Raw genomic sequence first — 26550 nt, 5'->3', positions numbered from 1 at the left:
TGCAGAGCAGTGGTTCTCAACTCCATCAGAGCCTCTTTATAATGTCGCCTCTATCCTGAAATTGGTAAGTTCATAGACGTGATGACCAGTCTACTTTCATCATTTTAAAAAAATGCAAATAAAGCTAATTATCATCAAGAATAAAAAATAATTTATAATAAAACACAACATCTCTTAATATATAAATGCTTAGGCAAGACTTACCAGAGGACATAAATGAAATAGGCAGATTACTTGTACCTACTTAAAATAAACACATTTGAATTAAGAGACATAGAAGACCAGAGCCATTGTAATTTTATTTATTTATTTAGAAAATTAGGTTTAACAGAATGGCATTGATCAACAAGGGTACATAGATTTCAGGTAAACATCTCCCATTATGTAATTTATAAAAAAAGTAATAGGGAGTAAATACTAGAGTAAGAATTAATGTTAGGTAAGTAATAACAGACCAGATGTACTTGCAGAGAAAAAGAGAGAGGAAAAGAACCTAACTTGAAGGAGGGACAATAAATCAAGGCAAATCAGAGACGGCAACGTGAGGAGTGAGGAAGCACGATGGGAAGGCAGAGAAACTGGTTCTCGCGTGAGTGTTGTTGAAGCCGCTCCTATGTTACCACATGGAATGGTGGCGGAGCACAGACGCTTGATCCCTGTCTCGAAACGCTATCATGTGTCGAGGTTAAATTCGGTTTGTAAGATCCTAAAAGGCCTTGGAGCTCCTATATTCCCAGTAGACAATGGGAAATAAGGATGGATTGGAAAGAGAAATGGTGATATAAGTGGTTTAAAGCAAATGCATGGGGGACCCCGGGACAATGTCAGAGAAAGATAAAAATAACTACAGGCAACTCCCCCCAAATATTTCTGTATGCAATCCTTACCACATAAGTTGTTAGACCCTGGGCTGCAAAAACTTTAAAAATACAAAGGATGGCAATAATATGAAATAACTTCTAAAAAATTTATTAAAGAGAGCCAGTGAGATTCCTTACATTTCAACTATCTCTGCTTTCATTCTGGTTGTTTCTCTCAGATTTCCTCCGTTAAAATATTTACATTCAATCTCTTTCCTTACTCAGCAAGACCCCCGCTGCATTGGAACCATTTCAACCGAATATACAGGGCTGAAATGTTATCATGCATTTTGTAGGCAATGGTGGAGTAGATTATTCAATAATTTTGAGATAATCTCTTTATTCTTTTTAAGTTTCCTCTCCGTAATAACCATATCCTAACTTACTGAGTTAGTCATGAAACTTATAAAAAAAAAACTTAGAAGCTTATAAAGACTTTTTAGTACTATTATGAATTACATGACATTCTGGTAGTGGGCATAGCCCACTTGCATAGTGTAAAGTTGTGCAGGATACAGGACCAATAATTATTGTGAAAATCAGTCCTGTGCCTTGCAGTTTACTGAGTACCAGTAACACTTTTTCCCCCTTAACCCTAAGACAGTTTGAGCTCCCCCACAAATTTCCAAAGTTCCCCATTGAGACCACTAAGTTAAGAGCTTAGGCTCTAAAGTCAGAGCACCCTGGGCTTTATCCTAGGCCTATGAGACCTTAGACATTTTTCTTATCCTTCCTGTGCCATGGTTTCTTGGCTAATAATAGTACCTTTCACATAGAGCTATAATGAGGATTAGTGGGTCAATTCACGGGCAGAGAGCCAGGTACCTGGCACACAGTAAACACTTCATGAGCCATTGTTATTAGTCTTCTTGTATCGTTATAATAATTACTATTGGTATTCATGTTACTATTATTTGTATACTATTAAAGGCTGTTACATGAAAGACTTCTGCTCTCATTTTATTAAATTGTGGTCCTAAACAGCTCCCACAAGTGTGCAAAATAGCAACTTGGAATACCTCTGCCCCATCCCAGCTGGTCGTGAAACCCACCTGTGAGCTCAGAATTAAACTCTCTGGAAACTGGGCCCTCCTGTCCTGATTCTCAGATGGCAGCACTGGGGACTGGAGCTAGGCCCAGATAGGTCAACTGCTCACCCTTCTGGAGAGGAGCCTTTTCATGTGGGTACCCCCCGGGTGGAGGCTGTAGCCCCGGAAGGCTGGGCTGGTCCTCAGCCTGTGGCAGCCCCTGACCTGGCCACCGTGGGGAAAGCCTGGGGGAGTACCCTTTGTCTGGGCTGGCAGAGTAGAAGTGGACAGTGAAAGGGCGCCCCAGAGGGCTGAGCGGCAAGAGCCCAGGTGACAGCTTTCAGGGAAGGGGGAGACCTTGGCAGACATTCTCCCTCTTCTCTCACCATGCCCTGGAGATGGCCCTGGGCCCACACAGCATCACTACCACCTACTCACATTTGTAAGTGAATTCAAATTTCCCAAGTGATTTTCTTTTATCATTTGAATTTCTTGAGAGCTCTATAATGTGGTATTAATATTCCCATATCACAGATGAGGAAACAGACTCATGGATTTTTGTGACTTGTGCAAACTTGTGGAGTGAGCAAGGAGCTGAGCCAGGAGTCAAGCAGGACATCACCTTCTCTCGCCAGGTCAGTCTCAGCCACATGGGGGCCGGTCCTTCACTGCTCAGAGATGAGGGGTACAGGGCAGCCCCAGCCCCAGTTCCCTGGCAACGGCAATGTCTGGCTGCCTTCCTGACATTGACATGCCCCTCTTTTTTTTTTTTTTTTTTAAAGATTATATTTATTCGTTTGAGAGAGGAGAGAGAGAGGAGAGGGGTGGAGCAGGAAGCATCAACTCCTATATGTGCCTTGACTAGGCAAGCCCTAGGTTTCGAACTGGCAACCTCAGCGTTCCAGGTCGACACTTTATCCACTGCGCCATCACTGGTCAGGCAACATGCCCCTCTTTAAGAATAAATAAATCACCACGGATACAGAACAACACTCCTAAAACGGCGTTCTGCTAGTTGCGGTTTTATTTGCATTTCCTGAGTGCCGCCCCCTTTTACAGCCCCAGCCTGTCCATCTGAGGGCTGCACTAGGCCCCGAGGAGGAGTGGACAAGGACCGGTGGGTATCATTCGTGGAGAGGAGCCTGCCTTGTTCGTGGGTACAGTGACGCCCAGTGGTTCTCTGTGCTCTCACATGCCACCTCTTCTCCAAGCTGTGGGCTCTGGCCTACAGGGGGCTATAGATACAGATGCAGACTCGGGAACTGACAAGTTCTCCAGTACACCTCCCCAACCCAAAAGACCTGTCTTGAGCCTGCATCTGGTCCCAACTCTCCGTGATTCACAAAGGACATCAGGATTTATAGTCTCCCCAGGATGTTACAAAATCCAAAAAGAGTCACTTTATTTTTATCTACTCCAGTAGCCCTTTAGAGATGAGTCCAGGATCAAAATCAGCCTTTAGAACCAGACCAAGACAAATCAGGAATTAGAGGAAACTTGCCTTTCCAAGCCTTCTTCCTCACTTTTCTTCTCCTTCTTGAACCATTCACACGTCCATCTCTCCCCAGACACCCTGCATAAACCCATCTGAGGCCTGCCACTACTATGGGTTCATGGTCTCTCTCTACTCTCTACCTCATAGAATTTATAGGGCTTCTTGGCCCTTATTGTTCACAGAAAGAGTTCAAACTGAGAAGCTTTCGTTCAGTCTTTCACACTGAGTGTCAATAACCGATAACCACCGAATCTTGCCAAAAGAAATAAACCAAAGGCATTGAGGCTGGAAGAATTTGGGTGGCCTTTCTGACAACCCCCTCAATCATACGCCTTCCTGTACACTAAAGCAGAAATACAGGGCATTGTATAGTAATCGAGAAAGGCTGAGCATTGTTTTTCTCCTACAGTCCTACCCTCAGTCTCAAAGACCAAACCAAGGGGCAGGTTCCAGGGCCTGGAGCATCTGATGCTCCCAGCATACAGGACCCTGGGACAAACTTTGATCTGGGATCACCTGAGCCAAAAAGATGACCATGATGTTGGCTGTACATCATCATCTCGGGTTCATGGGGAGGTGGCACTTCCGAGAACTCTGGGACTGCAGCCTGGGAGGGAGGCGGAGATGTGCAGCCTGAGGCAGAGGGTTGTGAGGGGTGGGGGGGACTGAGGCTCTGAACCTGCCTCTGCTCTTAGAGAAGGCCTGGCCCCAGAACCCCCATAAATTGCCATGAACCCCGAGGCCAGCCACAGGCAGACATGGACACAGTGCAAGAGACACACCATTTGTACAAACCATTTTATTTCCTGTATTGGGTTTATACAAAGTTGCAATATACAAATGCAGAGCTCAGGAGGGTTCTCCAGTACGTATATCTAAAAAGGATGCCGTTGAGAGGGGACCCAAACACTAGCCTATTAGTCAGGATGCCCCTCTCCCCAGGAGAGTGGGCTTGTTGGCTAGAAAGTTGCTAAGGGGCTGCTATAGCTGTTCCGTCTCCTGACGGAGATGCCCTCTGTTTATCTAACCTTAACTCTTCTAAGGTCACTTTTAAACTAAATCAAGACACTGAGATCATACATTTCCTTGTATGGTGTATTGTCTAATACTAGCAAATCAGATTGGCCCCAATATGTGCATAAATAGATATATGTATGTATGTATATATATATATATATGTATATTTTATATTTTTTCTTAGTTTTAAGAGCTTCCAGGTAGGGGGTGCCTAAAGGGGAAAGGAATTGGTTTCCTCTTACTATAGTCAGCCCTGCCCTAAGAACATGCCTTTCACCAAGGCAGAGAGCAAATGAGCACAGCTTGCAACCTCAGAAAACCTTTAAAGTGACAGTAGCAATATTTGATTGCAGCCTCTGGTTATTGATCAGGGAGGTAAATGTGCTATTTGGGAAGGCTCTAGATTAGTAGCCTGATGGATTCTCAGCCCTGGGCCTCCACCCGGGCCCCATTCATTCATAGCAAGATGCTCTAGGCTGGGGACAGGGGCCAATAAGTGTCAAAGTTGGGAGGTCAGGTTTGCAGTGCTAGCCAGGAGCTAGGATTCAGCCCCCTGGATTCCACCTCTGGACAAAAGGCCTCCATCCTGTCCAAATCCATACAAAGCAAGAGCCCCTTGCACACTTTGACAGTCGATAAGCGGTTTGGAAGGCTTAGCTGGCTTGGTTTGGCACCCCAGGGGCAGCCGGCTGGAGAGAAGTCCTAGGGTTTGTGGGCAAGGCTGAGATGCTACATTGTCCGTGGAACCCTCCTCAGCCCAGAAGCTGACTTTGCAGTCTGGATGCCAGACCAAGGTTCCAGGCCCTTAACAACAGTCCCCAGAGGAAAGGTCACAGAGGGAAACATATGCCATAGAAGTGACCCAGAGATAGGTCAAGTAAAAAAAAGAGTGTGAGAAGTCCAAGGAACTTGAACACCTCTGCGCTGAAGGACCAGGCATCCCAAACCATTCCCTTTGGCCTTTGTACCATATCCTGGGTCCATCAAGGAACAGACAGACATCCATGGCACTGCCTGGTACAAGCTGCCATAAAAACCGTCTGCCCTTTCCAGCACGGTGATGGAGGGAGGTGGTCCAGGAGTACATCCGAGGGGAGGTGCCTGCATGGGTGTACTTTTGTGCACACGCTGTAAACATTTTCTTCCATAGGATTCATATCCGATAACCCTCGAGGGTCATCCAGAATTGACAGTGTAATCAAATCCTTAGAGCAGGACTTCTAAGAGAATGTCCTGCCCCGGTAAGATGCTCTCCAGGTGAGTCTGGGGGCCAGCCCTCTGCAGACGGGGGAATGGGAGGAAGGGAGCTGCAGGGGAGAGGGAAGGGCGAAGGGTCGGACCTAGAGGCAGCCACTTGTGACCTCACATGGCTCGCCAATTCCATTCAGACATTGCACATTTGAAAACAGATCTGCTTTTATAATAAAAGCATTAAATAGATATGTCTTAAAATAAGTCTTTCTCTTCCCTTCTTTGGATCAAAAGGCATGGGTTACAGCTGCAATATGCTAGGAATGGTATGGAAAGTAACAAAAAAGAACGTGGGCCTGGGCAGGAGCTCTAGGAAAGGACCAGACATTCAAACAAATATATATTACATATACATCTATAATATGTATAATCTTCATAAAACATATATTAAGGCATGTAAAGCAACATAAAGGGCCAGCTTTATGAAATAAGAGGTAAGAAAGATGTGACAAGATGTGCAGACATTAATCCTTGGTATTTTACATGTATTTCTTAAAATATCACTTTAAAAAATGGATAGACAGACAAAGGAAGGGGAAGGGATGGAAGGCCCTGAAAAAAACATCTGTGTCTTGTGAATGGAGAAAGGTGTAGAGGAAAGAGGAAGAGGGTTACCTAGGTGCCAACCCCACCCGCCAGTCTGGAAGAGACAGCCCAGGACAGTGTGGAGTGCTCGAGCTGTGCTAAAGATGGGAAGTGTAGCCCAAAACTGGACAGAAGTGAAGACAAGTGGAATTCCCCCAGTCTGCAATCCCTCAGAAGCAGAAGACTACCCTAAGCACCTAGAACAGTGCCTGGTACATAAAAGATACTCAATAAATATTTGTTGAATGAACTGTCATCTTTACTTGCTTCTGAACCAGTAACTGTCCCAGCCATGAAGGAGTTGGAGGATTGATGGAAGATAAAGTCGTTGTTCTTGGGGCCAATGGAGGTCAGGCTGGAGTCTCAGGACAGCAGCTCTGACAAAGAGAAGGCCTAGGGGCCAAGGCTTCTCAGCTGCATCTCCCTCCTCCTTCCTCTCTGGCTACATTTATCTCAAAGTGGGTGGAGCAAGAATAAGCTTGCTTCTGTCTCTCCCCCACTGGCCTCCTTGGGTAGGTGGATCCTGAAAGAGCCAACCTAGAAGGGAATCCTTTGTACAACCAACTGGTCCTCATCTGGGATGCCTGAAATTGGGGCAGGGTCCTAGAATCTGGCTTCCCAGGTTAAGGTAGCATTTCCTCTTCCTGGGCACACTCTAAGCTTCCCCACCACACATTCTAAAGGGTAAGGGGACAAGGAAATGGTTAGGAAAGGCCCCAAGGCTGACCACATCCTGCATAAGACAGGTCCTCCTCTCTGTCCCTGAGCCCAGTAGGGAAGGCAGACACCAGATCCAGACCTACAAAGGGCCATCTGTGCCCCAGACTGTCCTATCCACCCCCTCGCTCCCTACCATATGCCCATGCCAAGCACTTCAGCTGAAGGCCACCATGAGCTTGCTGGTGAGGCCTCGGGGTCATTGGGTTGGCAGGCCCGTTGAGCCTGGAGACGAGGTGGGAAGCGCTGAGCTAACGGTCTGGAGCTGTACTTGGCACCAAGCTAAGCTCACGTCAGGAAAACATTCCCATCCCCCTTTCCATGTCTCTGTCCTCCTACTTGCGAGTGAGTCCTGCTGCTTTCTTCCCTCCTTTCCTAGGGCCTCCCCCTCTCTCCCTTCTCAACCTCCCGCAGACACTGCACAGACCTGCTGCTCTATCACAGCCCGCACCCTCGCCTCTGGGAGCCAAGCAGCCACTCCCCATCTCTCGTCACCTGGTCTTTGGCTCAAGCAGCGTGGCTAGTCTCCACTGGACCACAAAGGAGCACCCACAGCAGAGATGTGTCAAAGCCCCGGGTACAGCTGGGACAGTAGGGTGGGCTTGATGGGGAAAGAGGATGATAGCAGCTGAGGTCCTTCGTGTCAAGAAGAGCCAGAAGAAGCAGTATCCATCTTTTCTTCAATTCTAGTCCTAACCTAAGGTAGCCCAGAGCACCTTCCCCACCAGGGTGTCTTCTCCATCCAGGAATGTTCCAGTAGGGCCATCACAACCCCGGAGAACCAGAGTCAGGCCTAGGTTCCCTGTGACTTGGGCATCAGACACGATGCTCCCCACCCCACCATTTCAGGCCCTGGCTGAGGACCTCTATCTGAGTGGTGAGGGCTCCAGGGCCTGGCTGGTGGGCGTGTGGACACTGAAGTACCGGAGGTTCCTCTCGCTCCCCTGGGCAGCACCCCTGCCCCCAGCCTGGCCCCTGCAGTTTTCCATGGGAGCCCCAGGCTAGGGCCAGGGCGGGCGGGGCTCGGCAGGCAGAGGGCTTCAGAAGGTGGCTCTGTGGAGCTTCACAGCGTTGGCCTCAGCCAGGGCTTGTGCTGAAGAAGAGAGAAACCGGGTGAGAGAGTGCCACACAGAGCAGACCACAGACAGCTTGCCTGGGAGAAACCCGCCCCCTTCCCCACCCCTGAGGGAGAAGAAGTAGTCAATGTGCTTCTCCACTTGCCTTTGGCTATTGATTCTGATGTTATTTTAAGTTACACTAAGATCTGGGAGAGATAAGATATGGGAGAAACAGCTTCTGAGTGCTTCTGAAGCAGGGCTGTTGTTTATCCCTACAGATGGGAGGCTTATTGGCCGCCAGGAGCCACTCGGGAGGGGTGTCAGGGAAGTGCCCTCCCAGCAGTGGACAAGGGAGGCCTCAGCTCTGTTTCTTGTCTTCTTCCGGAGCAGCAAAGCCCGTAGGCATTACAGGGTCCAAGCAGCAGCGTGCCAGCGGCCCTAGTCCAGCACTACATGGGGACACTGGGCACAAGCAGAGGGATGGGGGGCAGGAGCAGCATGGACACCGGGGCTGAGGGGAGAAGCAATGCCGGAATGAGGTGTGCAGATGGCTCGATGGGGGTGAGGGCAGGGGTCCCACTCCCTGGGGTGGATGAAATACAGTAGAAAAGTGCTTACATCAGAGCTCAGACCTGCATGGTATGGCTGCTGTCGGTGCCCCGTGGGGATTCAGACGACAGGGGGTTGGCTGGTGAAGTCGGGGAAGCAGGGGAGGTGGGAGGGCTTGGGGTGGCACATTGCACTGGAAACAGAAATGAACAGGGAAGTGAATCGGGGTCGGCGGGGCGGGGGAGTGAGCAGGCTGGACCCTGCTCCAGGTGGGCAGGGAGCAGGGCAGGAGGCAAGCGAAGAGCAAAGCTGACCCGGCACCGGCTCAAGCTGAGGCAGCGCTGGCCTGTGCCGGGTGCCATGGAGGGCAGCACGGGACTTCACGGAGACCTGGCCGATCCAGGCTCTGCCGAGAACCAGCGTGACTGTGGCTGTGGGCGAGGCCTGGCCTCTCTGGGCCTAAGCTCCCCTCCATCTGGACAATGGGGAGGCTTGCATACCTCTCCACCATTGGGCAGACAGAATGGGGGATGGCACTTATCTACAGTGATATCACTATGATAATGATTAATAGTACAGTAAAATCACACTAATCCAAATTATCAGGCTCCCCTTTATGAATGGATTGAAATGAAGTGATCATGTTAATCAACTCCATTCAACAGAGGCTTCTGAGAGGCTGGAAGCAAGTTCTGTTATCTTAGATGGACTCGAGGGCTCAGAATGTGTGCCCGCTGTCACTCAGGCCTGCAGCTCCAATCCAGTGAGGGCACACTTCCATCCGCCCCTCAACAAATCAGTACAAGCCTTCAAGTGGTGACCTTGAATTAATGAGATTTTACTCTATTATCATTATTATTCCACGTTGAGAACAATGAGACAGTGTCATATTGTTAGGGACCAGCTCTATGCAGTCTGGGCCCAGCTGCGAGGCAGGCGTGGGGCAGAGAAAATGTCCTCACTTGGGCTCAGAGAAGAACCAGACCTCAGCCAGGGTCACACATGTTTACTCCAAAAGGGAGATCCTGCCATTAAACTTTCTGCTCCCTTGCCCCCCACCCTGCCTTGGACCTCATCACCTTCCCTGCCTTCTGTGTAAGAGAAGGGGCCAGGGCCCTGCCCGTCACATATATGCACACACCCACATATGTACCAAAGACACGGAGCTCTCTCACGAGCAAGGAGCCATCGGCCCACACACAATGCAGACCGTGCCTGGGATCCAGCAACACTGTGTCTTTACTTATTGCCACAAGTCAGATACGTGTGTGTGCGTGCGCAAGTGTGCACACATGCACACTCCCACATGGCCCGGCATATAGAACTTCAAATACATTCACAAATGCTTTTGAAACACACATTCCTGAGCATGTCTGTATCATGGTGGTTAGTTACCTGGCAACCTCAGCTTCTAGAACAGGCAAAAACCAAAAAGCTAGGCAAGGACTTCTTCAAGGAAGCCAAAGAGAAGTTATAATGTATAAGCAATAAAGCTCTTATAATTTACTCAGAAGTGCTGCTTGGAGTCCAGTTACCCTTATTCATACATAATTCTAATAGGTGTTGACTGTCTGGGTTTCTAGCCCATGGGAGAGTAAAAACAAGAATTAGAAAAGGAATTGAGAGGCCCACTGACATTCATAAGAAGGCACAACTGAAGAGAGAAAATCTTTGTAAAGGGTAGACATAATAACTTTAAAAATGTAACAGTTTGGGCCCCTTGAACATAGCAACAAATAGACCTGAACCCATTATAGCCCCTAAGGGCATCCCTTTGACAGAGGTCAGCAAAATAAGGATATCTATAATGATACCAAAGGAGCAAGAGCAAGAAAGATTAATTATGTTAAATATAATCTTTTTAAGAAGGCAGAGAAATACTAAATGTATGTTAGAAATACATCCGTTGAAATAATTAAAATTCATATACTCAGCAGGTATGCACTGGGCGGAGGTGATGTTATAATTGTGTTCACAAGTACTACAGCACATCTGCACACACAGTCACGTGTACTCACATTCATGAGACTGTGCTCTCCCCCAGACTGCACGCACATTAGATGTTCACAAACATTGCAATGTAGACATACTGTGCACAACATATACATGTTTATATCATCCCCATACTGTAAACAAAACCAATCACACATGAACATGTGCATTCATAAGTGCTGCCTCCACCCTTGCACTGTGTCCCCATACACGCATGTACTACACTCCAACAGCTTACCAAATACCACCTGTACTCAAAAATAACGGGTCTCCACACAACCTGTTGGCATTTCGCGCACACAGACAAACATACATACATTCTTTTATAGTTGTACTCAAATATTCCCTCTCTCACACACCACACACTTGAATACACACAAATACATGTAATCTATAAACATTACCGATACAGACACTGCACATGATCTCTTGCCATGTATACAAACTGAAAACTGCCACATCTTCCCATATACTACGTACTTGAGTCTGCACACACCGTATGTTACAACCAAATGCAGCAACAGCCATCACTGAACACACCACCCATGCCCCACACCCACATTCAGGCACTGACTCTACCACCTGTGTCTGCTGTACTGTCCTCACCAGCTCTGCCCAGCACCCCCGCGCACACAGGTCCCCAGCATGGACATACAGGCCGCACTTTGTGTGTCCAGGAACAGTCCTCACTGTGTCTGGCAGATCTGCAGCTTGGGAATCTGGGCCAGAGACCATGGGTGGTGGGGACAGTGGGCTAAGTCTGAGTTCTGGCCCTGCCACAGCCATTTTTTAAATAGTTGGGGATTTGGCAGAAGCCAGGTGGCCATTTGCTTTCAGTGTACAGCCCTGAAAGGTAGGCCGAGTGCATGGAGGGCACTCTGACGGGCCAGCGAGGTGCTGTTTTTGTGGAGCCTTTGGCTGGAGCTGCAGCAGAGAGAGCCAGGGCTGCAGCAGGTGCAGGGAAAGTACTGAAAACAGTGTTGCAGGCTCTAACCCTGGGGACAGGAAGTTTCCTCTTGCCCAGAGCATGTGGAATTTGATCTTTGGAGAGTTCAAGTTCATTTTACAGCTAAACTTCAGGGAGGTTTGACAGAGGCTTCCTCACCACCAGACTGTTTCTGCTGCCTTTTGGTTATAGGATGGGGTTCGCTGAAGCCCACCCTTCTCTTGCCAGCCACTCCAGCCCCTGATAGCCTCTCTGAAATATCCCTAGGGGCTTTCCCTCGCCACCCATCTAATGTTAATTATACTCTTCAGTGCCAGTAGCCTCTTCCTTAAGGCTTACTTAAAGCCCCTTCTTGTAGCCTAAAACCCTCTGGTTTCAGAAAACATCCATATCTAAAACAGCTAGAAAAAAACCCACAAATGGTTCCTATTTCTACTTCAGCTATTGTTTTCAACTAGTACCTCCACCACAGCCAACATCAGCACTAAAACGGCTGGCTGGCAGTGTCGAGCACTTACCGAGTGCCTGGGTGCTCAGCACACATTGTGTCGGTTCCTCACACCAGCACACAGGTATTCTGATTTGAATTTTACAGGTGAGAAACTGGAGCCTCAGAGAGCCAGAACTCAAACCCTCTTAATCGCCAACAGGAAACGCCATCCCCTCCACTGAGCTCCTGGCCACAGTCCTCACCTGTGTGCTGCCTCTCACCCAGGCTGCTGTCCCTGTGGCCAGCACCCCGTCTCTGCTTCCTTGACCAAAGTCATCAAACCTGGCATCTTTCCAGGGCATCCCTCTTCACTGGTCTCCACAGCCTTTACTCTCCCTCTCCCTCTCTATCCTCATCACCTTGTCTGAGGGGGAGGAAATATTCTGTCTCCCAGTCTTCCCAACTTAACCACTGCTTTTCTTCTACCTTGCATGCTCCCATTTATACAGAATTTCTTTAATTCTTCATGTCTTCATTCATTTCTTTCTTGACAATTACACCCTCATCTATTCCGGGCGATGTTTCAGGCTGAGCAGAGGTTATAATCCTGTTGACTTTAACCTCCTGGTATCTACTTGGGACCTGCTGCCCTTTGCACCTTTGCAGTGTGAGGTGAGTTCATCAGACACACCTTTTCTTAGCAGAAAAGTGGGTTGGGGTCAGAAGCCAGAGTGGTGATTGTATCACTCTCGGCTCCTTGGTTACCTGCACCATCTTCTCTTATTCTTCTTCTCTGAATGCAGCAAGAACAGGAAGCGAGAGGATAGCCTCGGATACCTGGCCCTCACCCTCCAGCTGGTAAACACTTTTCTCTTTCCCAATCAAGCCAATTATCCCCTCTTGCTGTGTGCACTTCCCAACCTGTCCATGTAGAATGGCCTCCTGCATGGCCCTCCCTGCAGGGCCTTGGCCATTCTTCTCTACAGGGGCAAGGAGGCTCATCAAGGCTCTGAGCTCCTGCACATCAGCAACTGGCCCCTGTGCACCCTGAGCCTGGCACAGTACCGGCTGCTCAACAAATGCTCATCTTGCCCTTGAGGGACCTTTCCCTTGCCCTACTCCTCTCTATCCCTCACCCCTCACTGCGCCATGCCTCCTCCCCTGCACGTGGTCAGCAGTTCTCCCTGGCGGAGCGAGGCCCAGCCCCTCTCACCAGACAGCATGCGGCCCCTGCGGGAGGCCTCGGTCGCCAGGGCACAGGAGATTTCAATCCGCTTCTCCTGCTCCTGCAGCTGGCTCTCTGAGTCCTGGGGCACGTCCACAAGGTCCCCCTCGCCGACAGGCACCACGTTCTGCATACTAAAGAGGCACAGACACACAGACATGGTGGGGGGACAGGATGGTCGAATTGGCTTGTGGGGGAAACCTGTGGACTGAGGTAGGCGGGGCGGGGGGCCAAGGGCATGTGCAGGCTCTGGTCCTCAACAACGCTGTCCACAGGGGTGAGTGGGACCTGGCAAAGCACATGTTGGGACCCCTACCCACAATGTTTTAAAATGAATTAGAAGCTTCAAGTGAACATGTAGGGCTGCCTTGAAGGAGAGAAAAGGCACCAGAGGGCAGGCCATCAGTTTGCCCTGATGAGAACAGGTGCATGAGCTCAGCAGTCCTTTGGGCACCCAATGGCAGCCTCCTGGCTCCGGCCACAGGGCTGGGCCCAGTTTGCCACCCTGAGCCACTGCCTCCAGCTGCTCCACTCTGGAGAGGCTCAGGGTCCCCAACAACATGGTTCAGAGTGCTGGAGTCAGTGGCACTAGTGCCCCAGGTGTCCTAGGTGCCAGGTGGGCAGAAGAAATGGAGGTTCACCCAGACCTGTTACCTGGACTTGGCAATGAGTGTCTTGATCCTCTCCACCTTCTTCTGCTTCTCCTTCAACTCCTCAGGGCTCAGGGGCATATCAGGCTCCAGGTCAATGTACCGCTCAGGGATAAGGACTTTGTCTGGAGTGGAGAGCTGTGGGGGGACCAAGGTCATCACCTCCATCCCTCCTAGGGCTTCTACCCCTGTCGGCCCCCTAGACTCCGCTCACCTCCTTATTGATGTCCACATCATAGTGTTGGGGCTCCAGCTCCATTTTGCGAAGCCGGGCAATTTCCTCCCTCGGCGTCTCGTAGGCCTGCCCACCAGGCTCCTCTGCCCGCAGGGCTGCCTCCAGGTTGGAAATGTCCACTTCGTGGATGCTGCGGTGACGACGCACCTAGGGGACGTGGGCACCTCTACTGCTACCCGTGCCTCCACGGAGTCCTAACCCTGCTGTGGCCTCACTGTCCCTATCCAGCATGCCCCATCTGGCTGCCACCCCACTGCAGAGCTATGCTTCCCAACTGCTTGTCCAAAGCCTTCCCACCTGCAAGGGCTGGAGGTAAAATGTTTTCAGTATCTCTGATCAATACTGTCCCGCCCTGTCCCGCTGTGCCCTTTGTTCACCTCCTGTGACATAGATTTTGGGCAGTTGATTTAGTGTATCTTACATTCATCTCCAATCATTTCATATTATAGAAGCTCCAATCGACTGGCTAGAATGTAAACTGTTTGAGGGCAGGACTTATAAGTCATAAATTTTTCATATTTCATATCTTTAGTAGGAAGAAAAAGTAGGCAGACGCCTTGGGCTCCTCCCAGCTCTGCACTCTTGACGGCTGTGTGGCTCAGGACTCCCTTCATTTCTTGTGCCTTTGTTTTTCTATCACGACAATACCGATCATTCCTAACTCAGCCTTCTCGGAAGGACTAAAGATGACGTGACAGGGGTTTGTGAGTTGCACTGTGCCACGCAGTGCTGAGCACGACGATGATCTTCGGTAGATTCAGCCCCGTGCTGACTAAGCACATAGAAAGTGCTCTAGCGATGTACTGGCAAGTGATGATCTCATCACTTGATCAGTAATGGCTACTTCTGGGTGGTGAATTTCATCCTATTCTCTGTTAACTGAATGCCGTATTATTTGTTTCAACGAAAACAGTGAAGTAATTCCTTTTTGTGAGTTATTTTTCTTTCAAAACAATAAAGGAAACACTCGTTACAGGCTCTCTTCTGCCTAGTGGGGAGGAGCCCCCTCAGTCCTCCCAGATGCCCAGCCGGGGTCCTCCCCTGCCGTGCCCCCTAAGCCTCAGTCTACCCCCAACCACTCGAGCCCGGGCTGGCCACACCCAGGAGTGGGCGGAGTGGGCAGTGTTGACAGAGGTCAGGCCACCCCTGTGGGTACCTGGGAGGACTTACTACTTTGTAGGCTGGGCGGGGGCTGGGGTCTGGGGCCGGACTGGCTGGAAGCTGCAGGCTCCTCCTCTTCTCCTTCATGGAGCCGCTCTGGTGCCGCCGCATGCGGTCGATCTGCTCCTCCACGCTCATTTTGACCTTGCCCTCGCCCGGGAACACAGCACTCTTGGGGCGCTCCTGCTGCAGCGGGAGGCGGCACTCAGACAGACACCGCATCCTCCACCCAGCTTTTCCGTTTGCCCTGATCCCTTAAAATCTTCCTTCTCTGGGAAGCTTGCCTACAGTATATTGAAGAGTGGTCCCCATAAGATACGTCCAAGTCCTGACCCTTTGTACCTGTGATTGTGATCTTATTTGGAAACAGGTCTTTGCAGGTATAATTAAGAATCTCAAGATGGGATCATCCTGAATCAGGGTGGACCCTAAAACCAGTAATGTTGTCCTTATGGGCGACAAGAAGACACATGGAATAGGTGATGTGAAGGTGAAGGTAGAAACTGGAGCGATGTGTCTCCAGGCCACAGAATGCCAAGGACTGCCAGCAGTGACCACACACCAGGAGAGAGGCGTGGAGTGGGCGCTCCCTCACAGCCCCAGAAGGAGCCAACCCTGCCCACACCTTGGCTGCAGACATCGGCCTCCACAACTGTGAGATAATACACTTCTGCTGTTTCAAGCTACCAGGTATGTGGGATTTTGTGCATTTCCTAGCCGCCCCAAGATGCTAATACTGCTTAGCCAGCACACTTGGTCTCCGACCACTGGCGCTTGCTGCATGTGGATTTCATCCCTGGCACAGCATAATAATTTTGTAAAACACTTTTATCTTTGTTGTGCTCATATTCCTTGTCCTTTGACACGTCTCCCTGAAGAAGACCCCTGGCAGGGCTGCTGCCCCCTTCCTCCTCCCGCCTTGGTATCCTTAAACAGTAGTGGCAGACGGGTGGACGCACAGAGGGCCCTGGGCCCACCTGGGCTCCCAGAGAACTTGTGCGTGTACTTACCCGGGCAGAGAGTCCATTGGTGAGCCCGTTAGCATTCCTCCTCACCACCCTTGATGGGGTCACCTCTTCATCAGTAGGTGACTTTGTCCGTGGGGGCACAATGCCAACTGCAGGGAGCCAGAGGAGCCAGTGGGCCTCATGGAGACAGACAGGAGGCTGGTCCTCAGAGCCTCAGTCTCACCCACCATGGAGGTGAAAGGCCCAGGAAGGTAAGTAGTACCTTTGGGAATGAGTGAGCACTTCTCTGGGCCCCCTCTGACCCTCAGCCTTACTTCCAGGGGAAGGTGGGGCAGGAAGTACCTTTGTTGAGAGCTGTCTGCTTCTCGGCCTCCACCTCTTGCCTGGTAGACACAAGGCTGATGTCTCTAGAGGTGTCCAGGGGTGATGTCTGGTGGGGCTCTTTCTTGCTTAGCTCATAGCTTGCCTTGGGCTGGGAAGAAAAGATGAGAAGATGTTTAATGCTAGAGTGACTGTCAGGAATCAGGCTCCTAGTGCTCTTTCTTTGTTTAGCAATGGCTGGAATGCAAACCCTTGAAAACATGGGACAGGGGTACTCTATGTGTGCCAATTATGAAGTAGGCAAGGAGGCATTAGGCTGGCCAGTGCAAGGTACTCTCAGGGAATGAGAGCACAAACCTCCAGGAGTCCCCTCAACCTGACCAGTCCCCCTGGCAAAGCACCAAGAAGCATGGATTTTCTGTGAACCAGAGAGGAAGGGGCGACAAGGCCAAGGGTCTCTGAGGATTCTGTCAGGATCCCACCCAAGACGTGAGCAAAAGAAGCAGGTGAGCTTTGGTACCAGGATTCTGGGGGCAGGAGAGGGGCATTTAGCTTGTGGCTCACAGAACTGTGAGACTAGGAGGGACTTCAGCCATCGTCTGCACCATCTCCTCCCATTGTGCAGTGGAGTATCTAAGTCTCGGTGAGGAACACAGAGAAGGAAGCCTAGCCAGAGGTCAGAAACCTCCACTCTAGCCCAGCTAGCGAGCATGAGTAAGTCCTACCACCTCCCCTCATCTGGAAAGCAGAGGTGTTGTTACCTGCTCTGCCCACCTCGCTGGGCAGACCCTCCGGCTTATGCACATCCCAGTAGCTGAGATGAGAATATGAGTTTCCCAGTTTTAGGCACAGGACTCTGTCTACTCACCGTGCAACCTCTTCCAAGCCTAATTGCACACCTGTCCTGGATCTTCACTAGGGATCCAGGCAAGAGAAGGGGCCAGAACAGGGGAGAAAGGGGCCTGTACCTTTACATCCCAGGGGCTGTTGGACTCAGAGAGGACACAGGCAAGGCAGAGGCAGAGAGAGCATGGGAAGATTAGGGTCTGGGTTGGACAAGAGCAGGAAGTTGGAATGGCACCAGTACGTGTCGGGAGTCCCTCAATTCCCATCATATGGTCATGCTGGTAGGGAGTGGGTCATTCCACCACCCAGGGCCAGGGGCCACCCAGGAGCCTGGGAACAGGGTAGGGCAGTGACTCGTTTCCCCATTGTCCACAGAAAGCAAACACAGGAAAGAAGCCCTGTGTGAATGTCTCAACTATCCCTTTCCTTATTCCAGAGTCTGACCAGACAGAGGCCATCAGAAGTTCAGGTGTGGGAAAATTAATACTGGAATAGGGAAATGACTCAGTGTCCAGCCTTGCCCCTTTGTCTGGCCTTTTGTCCCATCCCCTCCACCCCTGCCCTCCAGGACCCAAGGGTGTGGGTACCTGACCCCTGGCTGTCTCGCCACTGCAGTGCCAGGAAGGGGAGTTGGGGTATGGCCAGAAGTGGCTCTCGCTAGGGAGTGGAGGCACGGTGGGAGGAGACTCCAGGGGGACGTAGGCTTTGGGGAGGGGGGGCCGCGGTGGGCCGGGCTCCTAAGGCAGAGAGAAGCCAGAGCATTAGGAGGAGCAAGAGCAGCCACTGTGAGAGTAGGAGAGAAGAGCGTTAGCAGAGGCAGACGGCGTCACTGGGACCTGGGGGCCCTGGACCCCAGACTCCTACCTGTGGCCTGGATGGAGAGCTCCGGCTGCAGAGCTGACTCTGCCTGACCCTCCAGGCTCTCCTCCCCTGCGCACCCCTTCCCATCACTCCCTAGTTCGTCTCCGAAACTCTCTCCTCATTGCCTCACCATCACACTGGAGCCCTCCCCACCCCTGTACCTGAGCTTCCAGCAAATCCCCTGCCCACCCCTTCCCATCACTCCCTAGTTCGTCTCTGAAGCTCTCTCCCCATTGCCTCACCATCACACTGGAGCCCTCCTCACCCCTGTACCTGCACTTCCAGCATCTCCCCTGCCCACAATGGCTTGTTTTGCTACCTGTCCCAACGCTTCAGGGCCCAGTTCTAGTTCCATCCTCTCTTTGGAGCATCAGAGCATTTATGGTCTAAACCACATGGCTCAGTATTAAGACACACGGTGCCATGTTCCTGAGGCTGGTTGTTGACTGTATATCAGTCTCGGTCCCCACCGGACACTGGGCTCCCTGAATGGAGGCCTTGGGCATGCATGGGTGTCTTTCTGAGAGGGCCCCCTACCATACCTCTCCCACAGGAGAGTCTCAGCAAATGCTTGCTGACTGACTGACCAGGAAACTGATCCCTACGCCAGCTCTCAACCCTCTCACCCTTCGGAACAACCCTGGATTTAAATCCTAAAAAAGTGTTTGGTATCTTTGCTGCCAAGCCTGGTGCTCTGGAAGAGGCTTCCCTGAAGGAAGCTAGAGGTGGCAGGGGAAAAGCGAGTCACGGAGCAGTCTGGAGGGCAGTTCACACACGAGATGTGAGAACGACTACCTTGGACAGAACGCCAAAGACTAGGACCGGAGCCCCTGGGGCATGGAATTGGTGTACTTTCAGGCAAATGAGGACCTGGCCTCCCTCCCCCAGCTACCGTCTACTCCATCTTGTCAGCTTACCTCATTGGACCCAGACTTGGTGGGGGACCCCTGGGAGCCAGACACCAGGGAAAACGGGCTCAGGGGGCTAGTGAGGCTGGCAGAGCTGAGAGGGCTGGCAGGGCTGTTGGAGCTGTAGGTGGCCGAGGTGCCAAGTCCTACTTGGGGAAAACGAGAGGAGAAAGATGAGGAAGGGGGCAGGGGTGTGGCCTGGAATACGGACAGACTCCCTAGGTGGACTAGGGAGAGGTGGATCCAAGGACACGGAGGGAGGAGTTAGTGTCGCAGGACCATCCGGGCTGCCAAAGGGAATTCATGTACGGGCTGGGTCAGAGGCTGGGGAGGTGTGCTACACAGGGGACAAAGGTGGAAGGACACTGTTGCCCAGGGTCCCAAGGCTGAAGGAAGACACTAAGGTAGAGGTCTCAGACTACCAAGGGGCCGGGGATGCCCAGGTGCTCTTTGACCTTTTCTAGGGTATCAGGGTCAATAGCATCTCTGAGTGGTAAATCTGGTCTATTTCAGGATAGGGGGGTTGCAGATAAGGGAGTCCCACCCACCATCCCAGGGCCCAGGGGGAGATCTGGGAGCCTTGAGAAGGCCCTGGCTGGTTCTGAGCACAGTGTGAGGGCCGGAAGTGTGCGCTGGCCAGTGTGGGATGGAGGCCTGCCCGCTGGAGTGTTTCGGGTGGAGCCAGAAGCCCGAAGGCTGGCGGAGGCGGCGCCCACCTCTGTGCTTGGCCGTGTCTGTGCCCCGGGAGGGGTTGTTCTTCCTGAGCCCCTCCATCACGTCCTGGATCCTCCAGATCTCCTTCTGTATTTGCCGGTTCAGCACCTCGTTCTGAAACAGGCACACGGCAGGTCAAAGGAAGGGGCTGCTGAGGAGCGTCGCATCCTTTAAACTAGCAGCAGAGCACGTGTAAACACACACACACCTGGGCAGCACACACACACACAACCTCCAACACACATACATATACATAGCCCTCCAGCGCGCGCACACACACACACACACACACACACAACCTCCATCACACACATACATATACATACCCCTCCAGTGCGCACACACACCCAGCACACACACACACACACCCTTGCACATTCATCTTTCTCACGGTCAGGCTCTGCCTCTGCCTCTAGAAAACTGAGTTCTGAATTGTCAGAGGAGAGGACTCGGTCATCACAGTAGAGAGCCCTGTTAGGTAAACCTGAAGACTCAGAACCAAAAGACAGCGAGAATTTGCCCCTCAGAGCCCCTCAGGGAAGACCAGGGTGGTCTTGGAGTGAAGGCCCCTTCAGGTGGACATTTCATGGTAGCCTACTTTCCAGGGGAGAGAGCTTCCAGTTTGCTGGTTTCTTCATATCCAACCAGATCTTTTGTAAAACCCACACCTAACAGGTGCCCACGTCCTCAGGACTCACATCCAGTGACAGCACCCGCTCTTTGGAAATCACAGCCACCACTGTTTAGCAGCCCCACACCAGGCACTGCGCTACGTGCTTTGCAGACACTAACCCATTTTGGCTGCACAACTCTCTAAGGCAAGGGCGGCAGCTGTCTGCACTTCAGGGACAAAGGGACTCAGGCGTGGCCATCTGTTAGTAAGCTGTGTGACCACCGTCTGAATCTGGGTCTGTTTGTCCCAAGCGCTGGCGCTCTTGATCACGACACTACCCTACCTCCTAAAATCCGCCCACAGACCACAGTGACACCTGGGTCCAGAGACCAGGACGGCCTTCACCTGACCGTACTCACCCGGTGGCAAGGTTGGGCGCTAAGTTTTGTTACCAGCAGGGAAACAGGAGGAAACTTGGGGAAACCAGGGTTTTAATTACATCAGAGAAACAGGGCTTGCCCTGTAGCTAGAGAATACCATGGCAAAGAGCAAGGTGTCCCAAGGTCAACGTGTCTAGCCTGCTGCCTCCAGATAGAGTGTTTCTAACCAGTCCCAGAAAGGAAAGCTTCGCATCTTAAAATGTCCGAGAGTATCACTGCCATACAGCCCACTCTTCTGATGTCATGAGAGAGATGTATATTTATCTTGTATGAATATTCATATGCCTGTTAAATTCTTCCAGTCATAAAACACCCGATGTCTAACTTACACTCCTATGTTTCTACTTGACTCCATCCCCTGTGACTTGATGGAACTAAAGAAGAATCCTATATTATCTTCACCCTGAAATTTAGAGTCTGCTTTAAGTGGCCCTGAACCTTGTCTTTTGTCTTAGAACCAACTCCTTGTCTTAAGTCTAAAATCTCTAATGCAAGAAAGGAAGCCACTCTAGTCTCTTATGGCCAAAAGGAAAAGGGAAGACCCAAAGCACATGCCAACCCCAACTGGCCAGGGCCCTCTTCACCTGCATGTCCAAGTTGAGCTGCTCCCAGAGGTCATCGTGCAGGGCAGAGACCTCCGACTCGAGGTTCTCATACTCCATGGTGCTGTTCGTCAAGGCCTGCGGGGGACAGGGTTTACTAAGAAAGCAGCCGCCAAGCCTAGTATTCCTGCTTATCCTGCCCCTGGGCCTGGGCCAGGGTGTCTGATGTCTGGCAGGTCTGGGAGGAGGGCACAGAGGACCAGGAGGAAAGAGCACAGGGCTGAGACATTCTAATGACAGCCAACACCAGCCTTACAAGAGATGCCACAGCCCACCCTGCTGCAAACTGAAACAAAGAAAAAATGGCATCCTCTCCAGATATGTGGATAGGCCAGAGGGGGACATTACTCCCCTCACCTCCTGCTCTCCCAAACTGGGCAACTGCAAGCAGAGGACGGAAGGAAAAGAGGTGCAGGGAAGGTGTTTGCTGTCTGGAGATTGGCCCTCCTTTCTGGGCCATGTTTCCTTGCAGCTTTTGCTGCTGCCACTAGAGCTATTACCCAAGCCGTCAGTGCTGGAGGGTTTACCCTGTGCCCAGGAAATGACCAGGACAGCAGCATCGCTTGCTGCTGGTGCCCCGGGTCTTCAGGTGAGAAGACAGAGGTGGGCAGCAAAGGTACTAGAGCAGTCAAGGAAGGAAGTAGCCCCAAGGTCACGCTATCCTCAACAAATCCTGGGGTAGGTACAGTTGGTGGCAAATTCACCAGTGTCTGTGGAGACTGTGGAAGGAGCAGGCTGGCTAACTGGCTGGCTGTCTCTTGACAAGACAGTGTTAAAGTCTTTGTTTATGTTCCTCCTGGAGGAGTGGCCTGCTCTGGCCCTCGGAGGAGAACCGGGACCAGGGGAGCACTGCCTGGGAGGGAGGCTCTGGCGGTGGGCGCAGACCCCGCACTCGGGTTACCGTCGTTGCCTGAGACAGCTCCACCCGGATGTTGATGAGCTGGTTCTGCAGCGACTCCTTCTTGTGCAGCAGCTTCTCTGGGTAGGCAGGCTGGCTTCCAAACATCTCCAGTTCCTGGTGTGTCCCCATCAAGGCACTTTCCAGGCTCTCCTGAGGAAGGCAGGGAGGGCAGCTACGAACAGCCCTGAGATTGTTCTCTTTGGGACTGTGGGCAGCATAGGCCTGAACTCTATAGGTGCAACCCGGCAAGTTAGTGGAGGTTGTCTTCACACCGCCTAGTGAGTGCTCCCCAGGGGAGCTTCAGCGGGTCTGGTTAAGGCAGGACAGAAGTACAGGGAAGCGGAAGCTCTGTCCATCGAGTCAGGACGGAGGTGGCAGCCCACACCTTCCCCACGCCAGCCCCCCACCGACCCCCACTCGAGGACACCCCTTCGCTCTCACCTTCTCAGCTCGGAGCTGCTGCACCAGCCGGTCCTGCTCCCTCACCACCTTGTTCTGCTCACACAATTTGCCCAGCAACTTCTGGGGTCCCGAGAAAGTGGGGACAGGAAGGGAGAGAGAAGGGGTGAAGGACATGGTTGGATGGGGACCTGAGACTTGGGTTGGCAAGGCCCGGCCTCTAGATACCGCCTCCTCTTTCCTACTGAGAGACCCTGGCCTTTCACCTTGACTTTGGACACTCCTGGGAACAGGAAGATGGTCTTTGTTTTGGGAGACTCCCCAAGTACCCACTGGGAGGCGCATTTATCCTCTGAGTATCCCCTCTCAGCCTCGTGGCTAAGATCAAGCGTGTTCTCCGAGGAAGTGAGTCAGCTTGAGAGAAGGGAGGGCTGAAAGCCAAATACTAAGTTTCTGCATTCCTAGGGCTTCCAATTCACGAGGGCTGGGAGACAGTGTGGCTTGGCCTTCCAGGCCTCCTAGGTAGGTACAGACTCAAAGGGTAGGTAGGGTGTTCGAACAACAGTCTCAGAAAACCACTGAACAATGTAAACTGGTTCCACAGTCGCACACAACCTGTTCTCCCCTCCTCCCTCCAGGCTCTTAGGATGGCTGATGCTGGGGTCCCTCAGAGGTCTGGTCCTTGTCTCTGTACCCTCTCCCTGGCCTGCTGGGCAGATCTGCTACCCAGGCGAGGCCAGTGGTGACAGGGAAGAGGCTGGGCAGGTCAAACGTCTGGAAAGACTTGTGCGTTCCTATATGCACACCTTCATTCACACTGCTCCTCACATACCCTGTGGTTCCTTCCCACTGAACCAGACCTTGTCCTCTGAGCCTTTTAGTTCAAGGCCAGCACACACGCTACCTGTTTTGTCCCTGATGCACCAGCCCACCTGGTCTCACTGCCCCGCTCTCCCGCAGAACTTATCGGGCCATTCAGCGTCTGAATCACACGCTGCCACCTACTGCCACTATCCTGAAGCTCCCTGAGGGCGGGTCATGGCCATGTTCTTCTTTCCAGTTACCTAGGGTCTACCACTGACCTCTTAACAAAGTCTGTGTTCCTGCAATAGGCAGATCCCACTGCTGGAGGCAAGGGACCTGGAGCTCAGTGGGGAAACACCAGCGTGGGAGGCAGGGGTCGGTGGGAAGGATGAGAAAAGAGGAGGGATGAGGAGGGACAGGCAGAATGTGGTCTCTGCAGTGAGAGAGGACATGAATCAAATGCAGGAAGAGCTGTGAGAAGGAGAGAGATGGATGGAGGAGCCTGTGGGGGCGCGCCAGGATGAGGACGACAGCGGGAGGGGCTGGGGTGGACAGAGGGAGCAGGAGAGCTGCTCTTACATCTGTATCTTGCTCATTTAACTTGTAGGTGTGCAGGCTGTCCCGGAACACTTCTGGGTACGGAGGGACCTGCAGGAACACGAGGCCGGTTACTGCGGCAGGGTTCAGAAGGGCGTGTGGAGGCAGGAAAGGGACAACCCTGGCTCCATTTTTGCCAAAGACTGTGGTACATTGCCTCTGGTGGCTTCCATCTGGGACCCTGAGCAAGCTAATTCTCTGTGCCCCAGCTGGGAAGCCTGTGATGGGCTGGTCTAGGCTCCATCCCAGTTGTCTTAGGCTGACTCTCTAGAGCTAGAGGTACTTGTTCAGCTCATGCTGAGTAACTCCTCCTTCCTAAAGCTCCAGGTTCTGCTGCTGAGAGGGACTTCAGGGTGTATAGCTTCCAGACAGCTTGTTGGTAACAACCATGAGAACAACAGTTAACCTGCAGCTGTTTTTTAAGGACAAGACATGGGAGAATGGAATGAGCATTGGAAATATTTGAGAAGTATTGACAAGGCCGATTGAATACCAGTCACAAGGCTCTTGACCAAACAAGGATTAGTACAAATTCAGAAATGTCTCCAGGTGCAGTACATGGCCCCTGCCCTTGATGACGCATCTAGTAAACACAACACTCTTCACACCTTTGGCATTGGATGGTGTCATTTCACTCCCCCATTCCCCCAGCCCCAATAATGTCTGCGGAGAAAATGCCAAATATAAAATAGAAGTCCTGGACATCATTAAAAGGCAGATTTGTGAACCCTGGCAGGCATGAGATGTTGGTGCTGGCTATTTTGATGGTTTGGGAAATGGGCCTTGGGTTTATCCATGAATGTGAAGAATGGAGGAAACACAGTGGAATTAAAGGAGGGAGAGACCAGGCTGAGCCTGGGAGACGAGGTCTGGCAGATGAGTGGGTTGCGCAGAGCAAGCCCCCTCCCAGATGGGTTGATTCGACCATGCACAAGCAGCTGAGATGGTGTTGATGGGGACCATGCTGCCAGGCAGAGGTCTTACTTGCATGAAGAGCTGGGCCCTGGGGGAAGAGCTCTCCACCATGCGGTTCACCATACTGATGAGAGTCTCGCTCTCACTCATCTGCAGCAGAGGAAGGAACGGACGGTTCAAACTCAGACTCACGGAGAGATATCTTCCCCAACCCTCCTGCACTTGCTTTCCAGGAAACAGAAAAGAGCAGCTGGGGAATCCAGTACCCTCTCCTTGGCCTTACCCATCGCTCTCCCTTTGTGAACTCTCTCTCAGGACCAGCACTGAAGCTGCCCTTGAGGAAAGGCCGCAGGAGGGAGCTGGGCAGCCACTGTGCCCTTGCTCGCAGCTCTGAAGAAGCCCCAGCCCAAGGACGCTTCCCCAGGGTGCCTGAGTATTGTGGGTCTCATCCACATCGGCCAAGGCCGTTATCTCCTTGCCCCGGCTCTAATTTCTCTGCTTTGGTCAAAGACCACACAGGCAGTTGCAAAGGCCAGTCTCCAAAAAACTTGAAATAAATGAAACAACTGAAAAAGAACAGCTGGGACCTGCTCTGTGGATGGGTCTTCCCAAACATATAGGCACAGGTCTCTCTCCCCAACCCCTGCCCACCTCTTGGCTCTAGAGTAGAAAGGATTGCTAAACACGGTTTCCAGAGCTGGGCTGGTAGCATCCATGCCGATCTTGGATGACGCTAGGGAGCAAATAAGGAGGCCAAAACAAGCAAGCCATGTTAAAGGGACACCAGATACTGGAACACTGCTCTGCCAACACGTACGTTATCTTATGTCTCAAGAAATATTAGGAACATGGGGGGGAAAGACTATTTGCCAAATGGAAAAGAGAGAGAAAGAAAGGTGAGTGAGTGAGGGAGGGAGGGAGGGAGGGAGGGAGGGAGGAAGAGAGGGGGGACAAGCCAACCAAATCAATCAGAAATTGTATCATTTCCCCCACTGGTTCCAGTGTGACAGCATCAAAAAGTGAACATGCTAGGGAGCGTTTTGGCTATGTCCCTTTAACTCAGTCCATCTGCAGGAGTGGGCAGCAGAAAGGAGTTGTCTAGGAAAAGCTCTTGGGGGGAGGAGAAGTGAGTAAGGGAAGAGACAGCGCCATCTTAGGGCAGGTCTCTGGGTTCCCAGTTCAGGAGGTCCCCACAGTGCTTGCCCTTGTCTTTCCGATCTTTCCCGGGCCCACATGTGTTGTCCTTGTACCGTGTAGCTGTGGGTGGGCACGGGGAACCCGTCACCCTCATTTGCAGCGTCTACAGCATTTTAAAAGGATTTCCTAGGATCTGATTTTTCTACCTCATTAACCCAGCTAGAAATTTTTCCTATGGTATAAAAGGTCATTTAAAAGACTTTCAAAAGAGGAGCTGTAATATGAGGTTGAGTCTTTGTGAAAAAGTTAAAAGTTAATAGAACAT

General features: G+C 51.5%; 1 protein-coding gene across 7 annotated transcripts in view; it reads right to left on the bottom strand.

Moving 5' to 3' along the window:
* Positions 1-4165: 4165 nt before the first annotated feature.
* The window catches only part of PLEKHA6 (pleckstrin homology domain containing A6), a 147244-nt gene continuing 124859 nt past the window's right edge, over positions 4166-26550 (bottom strand). For 2 of the 7 annotated variants that reach the window (XM_066361994.1, XM_066361998.1), the window contains exons 14-29: positions 25158-25238; positions 24156-24224; positions 22815-22895; positions 22374-22523; positions 21455-21550; positions 19820-19931; positions 19113-19249; positions 17922-18071; positions 16510-16639; positions 16210-16316; positions 15209-15385; positions 14018-14185; positions 13808-13941; positions 13142-13287; positions 8630-8753; positions 4166-8046 (exon numbers count right to left, since the gene is read on the bottom strand). In XM_066361994.1, coding sequence (XP_066218091.1) covers positions 8638-8753; positions 13142-13287; positions 13808-13941; positions 14018-14185; positions 15209-15385; positions 16210-16316; positions 16510-16639; positions 17922-18071; positions 19113-19249; positions 19820-19931; positions 21455-21550; positions 22374-22523; positions 22815-22895; positions 24156-24224; positions 25158-25238 — 1854 coding nt within the window. In that variant the 3' untranslated portion in view covers positions 4166-8046; positions 8630-8637. The remainder of the gene's footprint in view (positions 8047-8629; positions 8754-13141; positions 13288-13807; positions 13942-14017; positions 14186-15208; positions 15386-16209; positions 16317-16509; positions 16640-17921; positions 18072-19112; positions 19250-19819; positions 19932-21454; positions 21551-22373; positions 22524-22814; positions 22896-24155; positions 24225-25157; positions 25239-26550) is intronic. The other 5 variants (XM_066361993.1, XM_066361995.1, XM_066361996.1 and 2 more) reach the window with 5 other exon arrangements.

Source organism: Saccopteryx leptura, chromosome 2, assembly GCF_036850995.1.
Source record: "Saccopteryx leptura isolate mSacLep1 chromosome 2, mSacLep1_pri_phased_curated, whole genome shotgun sequence".
Taxonomy (NCBI): Eukaryota; Metazoa; Chordata; class Mammalia; order Chiroptera; family Emballonuridae; genus Saccopteryx; species Saccopteryx leptura.
This window is presented reverse-complemented; position numbering and strand designations above follow the sequence as displayed.